The following is a 14,974-nucleotide window of genomic DNA, read 5'->3' on the forward strand; positions in this document are numbered from 1 at the left end:
GCTTTAAATTTCCTACAAAAAAGGTCCTTATAACTTTCAACCTAAATCCGAGAGATTACTCCCTAAAATTATTTAAAGTAACCGCAACCATAACATGCGGCTCGACTTAACCGCATTTTTTGCAAAATCTGTAATTAATGAAATTCTGGCTAAACTATCAGAGATACGACAAAAATATCTATATACATTTTTGTAGAGCTTTAAATTTCCTACAAAAAAGGTCCTTATAACTTTCAACCTAAATCCAAGAGATCACGCCCTAAAATTATTTAAAGTAACCGCAACCATAACATGCGGCTTGACTTAACCACATTTTTTGCAAAATCTGTAATTAATGAAATTCTGGCTAAACTATCAGAGATACGACAAAAATATCTATATACATTTTTGTAGAGCTTTCAATTTCCTACAAAAAAGATTCTTGTTATTTTTTACACAAATCCAAGAGATCACGTCCTAGAATTATTTTAAATAATCACGACCATAAGCATGGGACATGACTTTACTGAATTTTTTGCAAAATTCATAATTAATTAAATTCCGGCTAATCTATGAGAGATACGATAAAAATGTCTATATACATTTTTGTAGGGCTTCAAATTTTCTACAAAAAAGGTCCTTACGACTTTTCACCCCAACCCAAAACTCGCACCATATTATCAAAAAAAAAACAATCGCGCCGAAAAATTCAAATTTTCTAGTCTTCTCTAAAAGTTTAAATCCGCATGACATGTGAAGCGTAAATTAGTAAAGTTAGTGCTAAGTGGTTGATATCGTCAAGCTCAGGAGTTTCTTGTTTCGAGATGGTTGGAAGCGTAACCCGCGTAAGCGAACTTGTCTCGGGGTTGAGACGTTCACAATATAAGTTTGAGAACATGGCGGTGGTTTTAATTGCTGCTTAAGCCGCCCTAAGATGTCCCACCCTACCAAGATCCACAAGAGATTCAGATCCTGCGTCGCTATGAACTCAAGACTATACTCGACACTCTTATTGGTGCTGGCAACTCACCACTTAGCAGAGCAAATTTTCTGTTACCGTTACCGTAACCGTAATCCAACGTCGCGGCACTTAGCCAGTTTCGTCCTTATCCAGATTATCCAAATTTATCTCTGCTACTCCTCTGTTTAACCCCCGGTTTTTTCCTAACTTTTAATAAGGATTCAAAAATTTATATAAAAATCTCCAGCCGAACTGTTATCTATCTAGTTTCCATTACCGCATTGTCAGAGGGATTCGCATTACCCGAGGGTGGGGTAGACTATGAGCGATAGCTAGTGAGCGAAGCGGGGTCCGGAGGAATCTTATCGCGTCCCCAACCCTGGTTACCTTGGTACCTCACACAAACTCACCCCATTCCCTGATTCCCATCCCCGCGTGTATTACTCCCTAGGCAGGAGCTAAAACCCAGTGACGCTTGAACGCGCTCACCCAGAAACCGACGATAAGGTTTGTCTGTAGCTCGCTGGTACAATCCTGTACGCATCTAGTTGTAATATAGATTTTTTTTCTTACTGTCTTTGCTATCACGACCTAGCTCATTTTGGTGACTCTGCATTGTTTGGTAGAATGACGTCGACAATGTGCTGACTGATTTATTTTGACTTTTTTCTAGTGGCCGAATTGGAAGGGGGAGCTCACTCTGATGAAACAAACAGCGGGGGCGATAACAGCAACGCGGGAAGCATTTCTGGTGGGGCTGATGATGACCAGGCGAGGCTTAGGCTCAAGAGAAAGCTGCAGAGAAATCGCACCAGTTTTACTAATGACCAGATTGATGCGTTGGAGAAAGAGTTTGAACGGACTCATTATCCTGATGTGTTTGCTAGAGAGAGACTCGCTGGGAAAATTGGCCTGCCGGAGGCCAGAATACAGGTAGGATTTAATTATCCATTTATGGTGGATTTATTCTTGGTTTTAGTTCTGGATCTTGTCCCTAATTCTGGTCCTAGTCTTGGTCATAGTTTTCGATCATGTTCCTGATCCTGGACACCTTTTCGTCATGTTCTTGATCCTGGTATTGATCATTGTCCTAGACCATGTCTCTATCCTGGTCATAATTTTCGACCATGTCCCTAATCCTGGACACTGTTCCAAGTCATGGTCCTGGTATTGATCATTGTCCTAATCCTGGCCCTAGTCTTGGTCATAGTTCTAGATCACGTCCCTAATCCTGGACACTGTCCCAAGTCATGTTCTTGATCCTGGTATTGATCATTGTCCTAGATTATGGCCTTAATCTTGGACATAGCTCGAGATCACGTACCTAATTCTAGACACTGTCCCAAGTCTAGATCATGTCCCTAATCCTGGGCATGGACATAGCTCTTGTCCTTAAAACCTTATTGTAGAATAGAAATTGACCCAATATTCTCTCAACTAACTCAGGTCTGGTTTTCGAATCGCCGCGCAAAGTGGAGACGCGAAGAAAAATTACGAACTCAAAGAAGAGATAATCCACCATCACAGCAACAGAGCCAACAGCAAACTGGACACTCGGGAGTGCATCTAGTAGGTGGCCATCCAACCCCTCCGCCACCTACGGGAATTCTGGGAGCACAAGCACCACCACAAGTCCCTCCCTCGCCTCCAAGAATTCATCATGGATTTGCGCCAAGTGTTTATCCAGGGATTCCGAGCATGCCTGACTCTTACAGGTGAGACCCAATTTCGGACAGTGTTTATTGATCTCCATTAGCAAATGAATGCCACTCCATCATAAATTTTCATAGAAACTCCAGTCTATCGATTACTTTCCGAACTAACTTCAATTGCTTTGTTGTTTCAGTCCCATGACGTCGATGCCAAACTTCAGTATGTCGCAGCAGAGTCAGCAGCATACCACCAGCATGTCGTCACTCACAACCGGGGGCATGGGTCACATGGGAATGACCGTCGGGATGACCGTAGGTCCAAGTCCAGCAGCGTGTCTTCATCAACGAGACAACGGATACTCTTGCGGAGTGGCACGACCACCAAGTTACGAGCCTCTTCATCTAGGATATGGGTCACGACCCAGCTGTAGCCCGACCCAGCCGTACCACACACCCAGTCTGAACCAGTACAACCAGAATGCCAGTTCGACCGGTGAGTGTCTTCCGCACTCACTGCACTCGCTGCTAGCGCTCTAGCCACACGTGGGACTCGGCTACCATCACCACTGCTAATCGGTAATGGCTAACCAATTCACCAACGCTCGAGCTTTATCCTATCCTAGCTTTCACATCAGCCTTAGATCATCCAATCATCAGCTAATCACCAAAAACTCGCTGATAAATCTGTTTTACCGGTTGCAGGTTTGATTTCCCCGGGTGTCAGTGTCCCAATTGCTGTACCAGGTCATCAGCCAACTCCAGACATGGCTGCACAGTACTGGAGCCCGAGGCTCCAGTGATCCTGGTGGTCAACCAGCTTGGCCGCATCGCAAAACTGACTTACCAACCGTCGGTAAAAACTCGGTCGGTAATTTTTTTTATCAAGACTTGGATTACGGTCTTGGTGATACTGGACGTACTGCCACCCGTTTTAATTGAAATTTTATTATTTATGATATTATATATAAATATATATATATACAAATATATATTAACAATCGTTAAGTTTGTTAATTAACTAGATAACCAATATCAGTTATGGATTTTATTTGGATAGGAAAATTATTAGTTAGTCAAATAGTTATTAAGCCCGACATATAATTATTATTAATTGATTAATTAATTAATTATTATTATTATTATTATTAATATTATTATTATTATTACTAATATTAGTGATATTTATCGGTGTAATAAAAGAGGTTGCTGTTAAATATCTAGCTAAGAAAATTCATTTTTTAAGGTTATAATTGTAATTGTGTAAAAAAATGTGAATTTTTGAGAGGAAGGAGAAATTTTGTTTTGACGAGACCAATTGTGATTATTTCTGTTAGGTAATTAAGCGTAATTATATTAATTATAAATAAATATGTGTTATTTTATTGACCCACTTACCGTCCTGTCATTTTGTATAATTTTTACTTACCTGTGATTTTTAAATCGAGATGAGATTTCGAGATCGATATGTATCGAGAAAGTAATCGATTTTGTTACGATATCGATTGTTAATTTCGATATATCAATTAGAAATTTCGATGTATCGATTTTTTTCGATAGGTCGATTATCAGAGTTTCGATATATCGATTTTTAACTTCGATATATCGATTTTTGAGTTCGATATATCAAAACTTAAGTTAAATATATTGAAACTTGATTTTCATATATCGATTTTAAGTTCGATATATCGATTTTTAACTTCGACATATCGATTTTTAACTTCGATATATCGATTTTTAACGTCGATATCTCAAATCTTAAGTTCGATAAATCGAAATTTGATTTTCATATATCGATTTTTAACTTCGATATATCGATTTTTAACTTCGATATATCAAATCTTAAGTTCGATAAATCGAAATTTGATTTTCATATATCGATTTTTAACTTCGATATATCGATTTTTAACTTCGATATATCAAATCTTAAGTTCGATAAATCGAAATTTGATTTTCATAAATCGATTTTCAAGTTCGATATTTCATATCGATATATCGATTCAGAATTACAAGATATCGAAATAAAATTTCAATACATCAATTTTAAGTTTCGATAAGTCGATTTAAAATTCCGATACATCGATTTTGGAATTTTTCTAGTAAAAAAAAAAAAAAAAATGAATAAAATTGCAAAAATCATAATTTGAGAAAAATGTATTAATTTTATTACTATTCAAATTTATTAATTACTAATCTTTTAACTATTTTAATTAATTTAAGATAATTAGTATTTTGATAAATACTCAAACATAATCTAAATGCATAATGTGTTGTTATTTATAATACATGTTAAATAAAATTAAAAATTTTATCAATCATAATTTTTTTTTTATATATAATATATATGATTTTCACTTTCTACAATCAAAAGTGAACATAAAAATAATATTATTAATAAATGCAAGACACTGCAGGCTGACATAAATTTGTTAATCGCCAATTCTTATTCTTGGATCTCGCGTCATCGATTTATTTGAATATCCAAACATATTACCACGATTGTTTGCGTAACGACACGTTGAACGAATAATAATTAAGATAAACCACAAGACATACAAAAAGACAATACTAATAAAGATAATAACAAGCATAGCTCAAAAATTTTTGACTTTCCTCGCAATTTTGGACATTAGATAAAAAATTATCTACAAAAAAAAATTATCTTTTATTGAAAAAACGAATTTCTAGAGTCTGACAGGCATAATTGTGGTTTTTACGACTACAGATAATTTTTTATCTCTAGGTAATTTTTCATCTAAAGATAATTTTTCATCTCATGTATTTTTCTCAGTCAGCAGTTTATCAATATCCTCAAGAATATCTTCGGAAGCCTCGACGAGCTCTTCTTCTTCATCTAGATACTTATCTAACGTCAAATCATCTTCCCCAGATAATCTCGTACCATCACGATTATCTGAAACATTTTTCAATTCCAGACTCATCGGAATATCTTCAGTACTGCTATCACATAATCTCACAGCAATATCTCTACTGTTATCTTCAGCCTCCACGTTATCTTTATCTTCAAATAATTTCCTAATCTTCTGAGATCTTCGTAATTTAACTGGTTTTATCTTTAGATCATCATCTCGTTTTCTCTTTTTCGTGTTATCTACATCCCCGTTATCTTTAATTTTATCTAAACTATCTAGAGTATTTTCAAATTTATCTGAAGTATCTAAATTATCTACACTATCACTACATAAATTATCTACAGTCATAGCATCTTTTTTAGCTTCTGTAATATCTTTAGATAATTTTTGAACATTATCTAGATTATCTACCAAATTATCTACGTCAGTTTTCGAGCCAGAAATTTCGTTGTCTTGATTCTGGGTGACTTTATTATCTTTTTTCAAATTAACTAGATTGAAATTATCTGAAGTATCTAGAGTATCTGACTGTAGCAATTTTTTACGACGTTTTATTTCATCTAACGTCAGAATCTCGAAGTCCAGATTGTCGTTGTCGCCATCTTTGGGACTGCGTCGATAAGGCAGAGCCCCAGGTCTGGTACGTGAATTTTTTATCTTACCGACAGCTTGACTCTGATAGTTTGTCGGATCGTAGGACCAGTAGGCAGCACTCTCGGCTTGAATTTCTTCTAGACGAATTTCCTCGTAAGTTTTTGCTGTCGCGGCTCCTAGTCTAGAAAGTGCTCGTGAGCCTGAAGATGGCGCTGTAGTCTTGTTGGGTGACGAGGTGACTCCTTCACTGTCAGACTCTGCAATGAGATATCAAGAAAAACAGAAGATTGATAATTATTATTTAGGTCTTTTTCATTTATTTTCATTATTATTTTTATTCTCTTTTTCTTGCAAACCAGTTTTCAATTTTTTTTTTTTTTTTTTTTTTTTTTTCAAATTTATATGATAGCAGAAGCTTCCTCTTCTCAAGATTTTTAAGAGATCATCTGATGGTTTTGGGTTATTATTTTTTATTTAGATAAGTTTGGAGGCGTTTTATTAAGAGATATGTCAAGGCCTTGATCACCAGAGTCTGAAACATATTCTATTGGGTGTAGATAGAAATTTTATTTTAGATAAAAAGAATTAGGAAGAGGAAAAATTATGAAATTATACTACGGTAGTTAAGGTATTTTGAAAAATAAGATTCGATTGATTTTTTTTTTTAAATAAGGCGGTAAAAATGTTGTTTGAATTAAATAAATTCGATATATCGAATGATATTTTAATATATCAACTTTTGAATTTGGTTAAGAAAAAAATCGATTTTGATGTTCGATATATCAATGTCGATATTCGAAATCGATGTTGGATATATCAATGTCGATATTCGAAATCGATGTTCGATATATCGATTTTGATGTTTAATACATCGATATCAATGTTCGACATATGGATATCAATGTTCGACATATGGATATCAATGTTCGATATATCGATTTTGATGTTCGATATATCGATGTTTGATACATCGATATCGATGTTCGACATATGGATATCGATGTTCAATATATCGATATTAATGCTCGATATATCGATATTCACGTTCGATATATCGATGTTTAATACATCGATATCAATGTTCGACATATGGATATCAATGTTCGATATATCGATTTTGATGTTCGATATATCGATGTTTGATACATCGATATCGATGTTCGACATATGGATATCGATGTTCAATATATCGATATTAATGCTCGATATATCGATATTCACGTTCGATATATCGATGTTTAATACATCGATATCAATGTTCGACATATGGATATCAATGTTCGATATATCGATTTTGATGTTCGATATATCGATGTTTGATACATCGATATCGATGTTCGACATATGGATATCGATGTTCAATATATCGATATTAATGCTCGATATATCGATATTCACGTTCGATATATCGATGTTTAATACATCGATATCAATGTTTGACATATGGATATCGATGTTCAATATATCGATATTAATGCTCGATATATCGATATTCACGCTCGATATATCGATATTAATGTTCGATCTATCAATTCCAAAAATTCGATATATCGATTTAAAATTTTAATATATCGATTGATAAATTCGATGTATCGATTATTGGTTTCGATATATTACTATAAAAGTATGAATTTCATACTTCCAATCATACTTTAAACTATGATACGTTTTAATTAATTTTTTCACGGCAGTTATATTATAATCTAATTAAAAAAATTTGAATTTTTTCGAAAATTCCAAGTCCTATTATTCAATATACCCATGCATTAAAGTCTAATACTAAAAAAAGCTGTAAAGATTTAAGACTATTTAATAATCTCAGGATAATCTTACAAAAAAAAAAATCTAATAAAGTAAATATTGCCCATAATCGTCATGTTTATTTAAACTCAATAATTTAAACGTAAAAGTCAATAATAATCAATTAATAAATCATCTCATAATGAATTAATATTAATCGCTTACAGTAATTGTATAATAAGTTCTCCATTGATAAATCAAATAAACTACTCATTCATATATTTTTTAAATAATTATTTCAAATTAATATAAATTTCAATTTTTTTTCTCCTTTTCTATTTTTTCGTTCTTTTTTACTTTCATTCCTTTATAATTAATCATTAATCGTTTCTACAAATACGTTAATGTATTAGTAAATGCACGCATACCATAAACATATGTATATTCATTAATCATTAATCATTAATCATCAATAATTAACCATTAATCACCACCCGTTAATCATTAATCATCAATAATTAACCATTAATCACCATCCGTTAATCATTAATCATCAATAATTAACTATTAATCACCACCCGTTAATCATTAATCATTAATAATTAACCATTAATAACCATCCGTTAATCATTAATCATCAATAATTAACCATTAATCACCACCGGTTAATCATTAATCATCGATCACTTCATTAACGATTAATCACCAATAGATTATTAGTCATCAACCATTAATCGATTAATCATCAGACAATAAATTAATCATTAATAACCTAACCTATTTATGACTATCATTAATGATTAATAATTAATGATTAATAAATATACACAGTAGCTTACAAATGAAAAGCTTTTAAATTTTCCACACGATTTAATAAATTTGCTGTTTTATTTATTTAATTTTTTTTTTATTAATTAATGACTAATTGTTTTAATTAATTAACGCCCTTAATTAATCAATTGTTCTCCACAATAAAAATAAAAAAAAAGTTAACCGTCGCAAAGGCAGATACATTTTGCCGAGCTGAAAAAATTTATTAATATATTTGTTTGTAATTTGTTTTTTATATTAATCTGTTAATCAATATTAATGTTAACATTAATATTAATAATTATATGTATATATAATTTTATTTTGTTATATATATTTATATATATATTTTTATATCATTGCAGAGTTAATGCAAATGCCACTACGAAGGTTTTACACGCTTGTTTAATAAATTGTTATTATTAATATTATCAATTAATTTAATACTAAATTAATATTTAAATTAATTGTCTAATTAATTGTTGTTTTTTTTTTGTTAATAAAAATTCTATATAATTTTATAATTAGTAATTAATTATCATTATCGATTGCTTTGAAATAAAAATTATTTTTTTTGTCTATCTAGTTTTTTTTCTATTTTTTTTTCCATTAATTATTAATTAATATTAATTTTCGCTTAATTTATTTGCTCATTTTTTAAACTGACATTAATCAGCGCCATCTTTAAAAAAAATTTTTTGCTGCTATCTTAACTTTGTTCTGTTAATTAATCGATTAATCAACCGATTAATCATGAAATTATTCAATTGATTGGATTATTTATAAAATTAATTACGAGTGTAACATTAATTGCCAACTTACTTCGATTAATCGAATTAGGATTTTAATGATTAACCATTAATTAATAGATTAATCATTCTATTAATCAGTGAATTTAATTAATCGATCTTTTGAGACTAATTAAGAATCCAGACTTTAATTTTCTGACAATTAAAACGTTAACCTTAAATTAATGATGTTAATTGTTTGATTAATCGAGTGATTAATCGCGTGATTAATCGATTAATGAACTAACTAATTAGTTAATCATGAAGTATGTTCATTAATTTAATACAGTGCGAATCAGTTAATCATTTGAGGAACCTTCGAATTATTAATAGCATTAATCGTTTTAATTAATTTGATTAACCAATTAATTAATGAATTAATAAGCGACTAAGTAAACCTATGATTAATTAATCAAGTTGTTTTCTAATAAATATATAATTGCTAAATTTATTACTTAACTCGTTTGATTAATGAGTCGATTAATCGATTAATAGGTTTCGATATCTATTAATCGAAGTGAAGATAGCAAAAAATAATTTTTCGTATAAAAAAATTTTATTAACCAACGCCCGATTTTATTAAATTTGTCTATTTTTTTATTAATTAATTATTTTATTGATTAATTAATTAATCAATGAATTAATATATTTATTAATTGGAAGTATCATGTAACAAGCCAAAACATATGAAGGCATTTCAGCTTTATATATTAATATATACTTTAGTATTTTGCTGACGATTGTTTACGCTCTTGATAAATCCTTCGGGCTAATTATTAATCATTAATTAATTATATTATTAATTAATTATATTAATTGTTTTTCATTAATTGGATAAATGAATTAATATGATGCATTTGTAACAAACAATACAAATAATAATAATAATAATAATAATAATAATAATAATGATATTTATTTTAATAATTAATTCAATTAATCGATTAATCGTTGATTAATTGAATTAATATGTGCATTTAATCATATGATCAAATATATATCAATATATATGTCTCCTCTAAATAAAAAATAATAATATTTATGTACGGTTAATCGGTTAAACAATCGATTAATCGATTGATTAATCGACTGATCAATTAATTAATTTGTTTTGTAAATTTTATTACAAAGAAAAAGAGAATAAAAATAATGCTAGAGGAGATTAATAAAAAAAAAATTATAATATTAATTAACCGAACAAAAAATAAAATGGCGCACGGCGCCATCTTTCTTTTTAATTTAACTAATTAACGTTTGTTTTGCAATTGTAACAATAGCTTGTATAGTTTTGTTTTATTATGATTTATAATAATTAGTGTAATATGTGATAATAATGGATTAATCATGCATTAATCAATCCAAGACAATTAATTAATTTTTATGTTAATTAATTGTTACTTGTGGATTTTTTTTTTATTAATATTCTTGAACGCGATTATTAATCACTCGTTATTTTAAGTGTCTAAATAAATTTATGATTGATTAATCGATGAATTAATGGTCATTAATTAATTAATCAGCATTAAAGTCCAAAATAAATTTTTTGTAAACCTCTGGCTCTGTCTAGCTTCCATATTAATAAGCTATTAATGAGTTTTCTATTTGAAAAAAAAAATTTGAAGCCAATTAATCCCCGTATTAATCATCATTAATCAATTAATCGTCAGTATGAGTCACGTTAAAATTTTTTTTCTGTCTCCTTAACATCCGGTTATTATTTAATTAATTGATCTTAATTATTCTTTGGAAAATTAAAAAAGTCTAAACCGATTAATGGCTTGATTAATAATCATTAATTGAATTAATCAACAACAGAAAATTATTTAAACACTATAATTATCTTTCCGATCTTAATAATTAATAACATTAATCATTAACCCACCATCTAAAAACCCCAACGTCATAAAACAAAAAAATTAAACCAATTAATCGATCATTAATTGCACATTTTTTTAATAAAAAAAAAATTAAATCTCACCGCCAGGCGAATGCGAGAACTCATTCCCACCACGTTAACTCTAGTCATTAATTCACCAATCACTTCGGTTAATCGATTAATTCCTTTAAATAATCAATTAATAATTCAATTAATCGTCACACTTAATCAATTAATCATTCCTGCATCTCATTAATCACTTATTTAAACAAATGGTCATCACCTCAACTCATTAGTCATCTATTAATTCAACTAAGCGTTAAATTTTTTAATTAATAGCCCGATTAATGACTTCGTTAGCCGATTAATCGTCAAATTTTATGATTAATGGCTCGATTAACTGATTAATACGTCAATTAACGATACAATAATTCGACTAGCGACCCGATTAATTGCCAAGTCAAGTAATTAATCACTCATTAGATAGTTAAGTCATGAAATTAAATGATTAATGGTCTGATTAATTGATTAATGACTGATTAATTGCTATAATTAACCGATTTTTGTTTAAAAAAAAACTCAGTATCTTCTCCAGGAAGTAAAACCGAGGAAAGGAAACGGATAACGTGATCTGTTAGTTGAATTAGCGTCATGTGATGGCGCTGCAGCTGTATTATGCGCAGCAAAGTTATTAGAACGTAATTGTTGAGTTTGATTTTGGGTTTGTAAGCTCGTTAACGCATGGTGAGTTGACAAATTTGCTGTTTGTCCATGACCATGACCAAATGCTTGATAATTATTAGCATTAACTTGCTGCTGTTGTTGTTGCTGTTGCTGCTGATGTCCGACATGTTGCTGATGCGCGCGCACGGTAGATTGTGGCTGCGTGGGAACGTTACCGACAGTGGTACCGAGATTAATGCGACTCGGTATGTCAATGTCAATAGGTATTGTCATTCGATGGTTACGAATTGCTAATGCAGCGGCCGCGGCAGCCGCTGCTGAATTAGCAGCCATCGCTGCTGCAGCGTTTGTTGGGCAAGAACGTAATTGGTTGGTCTGCTGCTGCTGCTGGTGATGGTGATGATGGTGGTGATGATGTAAATTTGTTGACGTGAGGGATAGAGTGCCTGGCGTGAGATGGTAGTGCACGTTGAAGGGCGGTGGTGGGCGACGGGGGGGCTAGTAAAGCCTCATACCTTCGTCGAAGTTTACGATAAGAGGATCTACTGCTGGACTACCGATAAAACTGCTGGCTTCGCTGCTTCCGCGACCTGCTACATCAGTCTCTCCACTGTTTTCATTGAATTTAACGTCATCTAAACAACCAATTAATTAATCATTTTTCTTTCTTTAAATTAATAAATTAAATAATGAATGTTTACTCAAGTGATATTTTTAATTACCTGGACGATTAGACCATTCTTGAGTAACTGGTTTTGGTAATTCTGTATTTTTAGTCGGATTAATTGTCATTTCACTGGGAACTGGACGCTCTAGTGAGTGAAGAAATGGACAGTGTGGTTTCTTGCATCCTCCACGTTGAGTTTCCCAGTAACATGGTATTGATTTACGATTTTTCTGGATTATTAAGAAAATTATAGGGTTATAGTATGGAAATGTTTTTAAAAATGAGTAGGAAAATGGATTTCCTTTAAAATGAATACTCACAAGCTATACTTTATTTTTGATATTTATAAACATATATATATATTTAAATATATGTGTATATTTTTTGAAATTTGAAACAAGTATGACATGTTGGTACTCATTTGAAAGGGCATTTAGTTCTCTATTCTATTAACGGTTCAACTATATATATATATATATATATATATATATATATATATATATATATATATATATATATATATATATATATATATATATATTCATAGAAGAATAGAGAATTTAATGCCCGTTAAAATGAGTACCAACAAGCTATACTTTTTATAAAATATATGAAAATATATATATATATATATATATATATATAGATATTTATACTTAAATATATATATTTTAATTAGTTTAAAATAAGTATGGCATGTTGGTACTCACTTGAAAGGGAATTTAATTTTCTACTTCATCATATATATGTTATACACATATATGTCTATATATTTATATATCAATAAAAAAATCGAATATTTGCATTATTAATTAAAAAAAAATTACTAATAAATAAATTTACCATCAAAATTAATTTATAAATATTTTTTTATTCAAGAGAATTTAAAAATGCGTTTAAAGTTTTTTCCATTACTAATTAATTTCATTATTTATTATCAGTAAAATTATAATGATAAAAGAAGTTAATTTATTTAAATAGATAATTGACTTAAGTGACGTAAAAGAAATTTAAAAAAAAAAAAATAAATGAATAATATTACCTTTAATTCCATGTGTCGAAAGTTACAATGCTCGTTAAGACAATTTCCTTGCTGCCAATATGAACACATAACTTCACATCCAAGTGCTGATGGCTCATGTCTAAATTGACAGCTATCACCCTATTTATAAAGTAATTAATTATTAAATCTAATTAACTTATCTCTCCCTAATTAAACTATCGAACTTTTCCCACACAAAATTTGAATTATCTTCACAAAAAAAAAATTTTTCAAAATTTCTCGTTCCCGCTCTAAATTTAAAAATTTTAATTTTCCCCTTCGACTGAATAAAAAATCCCCCATTCAAATTAATTTTTTTTCCCGCCAATAAAATTTTCAAAATCTCGCGCAAATTAAAAAAAACTACCAGTTAAATATCCCAATTAAAAATTTTCAAATTCAAATTCAAATTATCCCGCCAAAATTTAAAATCCACTCCCCCTTAAAAAATATCCGCAGTAACTAAAATATTCAAAAATTTTTTTAAAATCCCATTAAAAAAAAAACTAATCAAGTAAAAGCAGTAATTATTAATTACTCATACAGTGCTCATATTAATTATCATTACTGTAGAGCTCATATACTTAAAAATAATTAAAATTATTATAATTATCCATCTGCTTGTAATTAAATTATATGAACAATATGGCCGATTTTTTGTACAATTTATCTGACAATTTTTTTAAAATTTCATCGATGACATATTAATTAATTATTTATTTCTAATTATTAATTAATTATTAATTATCAATAGTTAATAAATTAATTAATTAAATTTAAAAAATGAACTCACTTTTGTGCACGTGGAGTAGTAAAAAAAGTAGCAGTCATTATTCTTGTGGCTTTGCTCCATTTTAAAAATTAATTAATCTAAAAAAAAGTGTTGAGTAATTAATGAATTTTAATTAATACTTAATTATTTATTAATAATAATTACAGAGATGGAATAATTTAAGCAGGAACTGGTGATTATGGAGGAAAAAAATTGATAAGAGGAAAAATTAATAAAAAATTGTAGGTTATTTTGGGAAAATGGAGAAACTGATTTATTTAAGGAAAGTAATTAATTGGCTGGGAAATTTTTTAGTGCGGGAGGGGTGAGTTGTAAATAAACTTACGTTATACGATTAAATTTATGATATTTATTTATTTTTGGAGACAATTGAGCTTAAAACGGGCACAAGACGTTTTTTTTTTTTTAGTTTTGTCGCGGTGATGACTCGAACGAGAACCGAGATCGCGAAACGCGAACACTCTCACTCTTTCTACAACGCGGTCTGCTTGTTTGAATTAGTCTAAAGCCGCTAGGTG

General features: G+C 30.2%; 2 protein-coding genes across 3 annotated transcripts in view; one reads left to right on the forward strand and one right to left on the reverse strand.

Annotated features, from left to right (window-relative positions):
• Positions 1-3,881, forward strand: part of LOC103571370 (paired box protein Pax-6) — a 38,418-nt gene extending 34,537 nt beyond the window's left edge. Inside the window, exons 6-9 of one of the 2 annotated variants that reach the window (XM_008549512.2) lie at positions 1,614-1,873; positions 2,387-2,655; positions 2,787-3,085; positions 3,295-3,881. In XM_008549512.2, coding sequence (XP_008547734.1) covers positions 1,614-1,873; positions 2,387-2,655; positions 2,787-3,085; positions 3,295-3,392 — 926 coding nt within the window. In that variant the 3' untranslated portion in view covers positions 3,393-3,881. Of the gene's footprint in view, positions 1-1,613; positions 1,874-2,386; positions 2,656-2,786; positions 3,169-3,294 lie in introns of both variants that reach the window. The other variant, XM_008549519.1, reaches the window with a different exon arrangement.
• Positions 3,882-4,845: 964 nt separating this feature from the next.
• LOC103571383 (conserved uncharacterized protein) lies at positions 4,846-14,900 on the reverse strand. Its single transcript, XM_008549531.3, has 6 exons — positions 14,782-14,900; positions 14,457-14,533; positions 13,664-13,783; positions 12,677-12,851; positions 12,470-12,589; positions 4,846-6,313 (listed from the first exon to the last, which is right to left on the reverse strand). Exons 2-6 carry the CDS (start codon positions 14,514-14,516, stop codon positions 5,364-5,366), a joined length of 1,425 nt encoding a protein of 474 aa, XP_008547753.1. The 5' UTR covers positions 14,517-14,533; positions 14,782-14,900; the 3' UTR covers positions 4,846-5,363.
• Between the last annotated feature and the right edge of the window lie 74 nt (positions 14,901-14,974).

This window comes from Microplitis demolitor, chromosome 4, assembly GCF_026212275.2.
Source record: "Microplitis demolitor isolate Queensland-Clemson2020A chromosome 4, iyMicDemo2.1a, whole genome shotgun sequence".
Taxonomy (NCBI): Eukaryota; Metazoa; Arthropoda; class Insecta; order Hymenoptera; family Braconidae; genus Microplitis; species Microplitis demolitor.

Coding starts and splice junctions, on each gene's coding strand:
- LOC103571383 (XM_008549531.3), bottom strand. CDS start 14,516: ATGGAGCAAAGCCACAAGAATAATGACTGCTACTTTTTTTACTACTCC. Junction 12,590..12,676: donor AGAATGGTCTAATCGTCCAG/GTAATTAAAAAT, acceptor TTGGTTGTTTAG/ATGACGTTAAATTCAATGAA. Junction 6,314..12,469: donor TATCGTAAACTTCGACGAAG/GTATGAGGCTTT, acceptor ATCTCATTGCAG/AGTCTGACAGTGAAGGAGTC.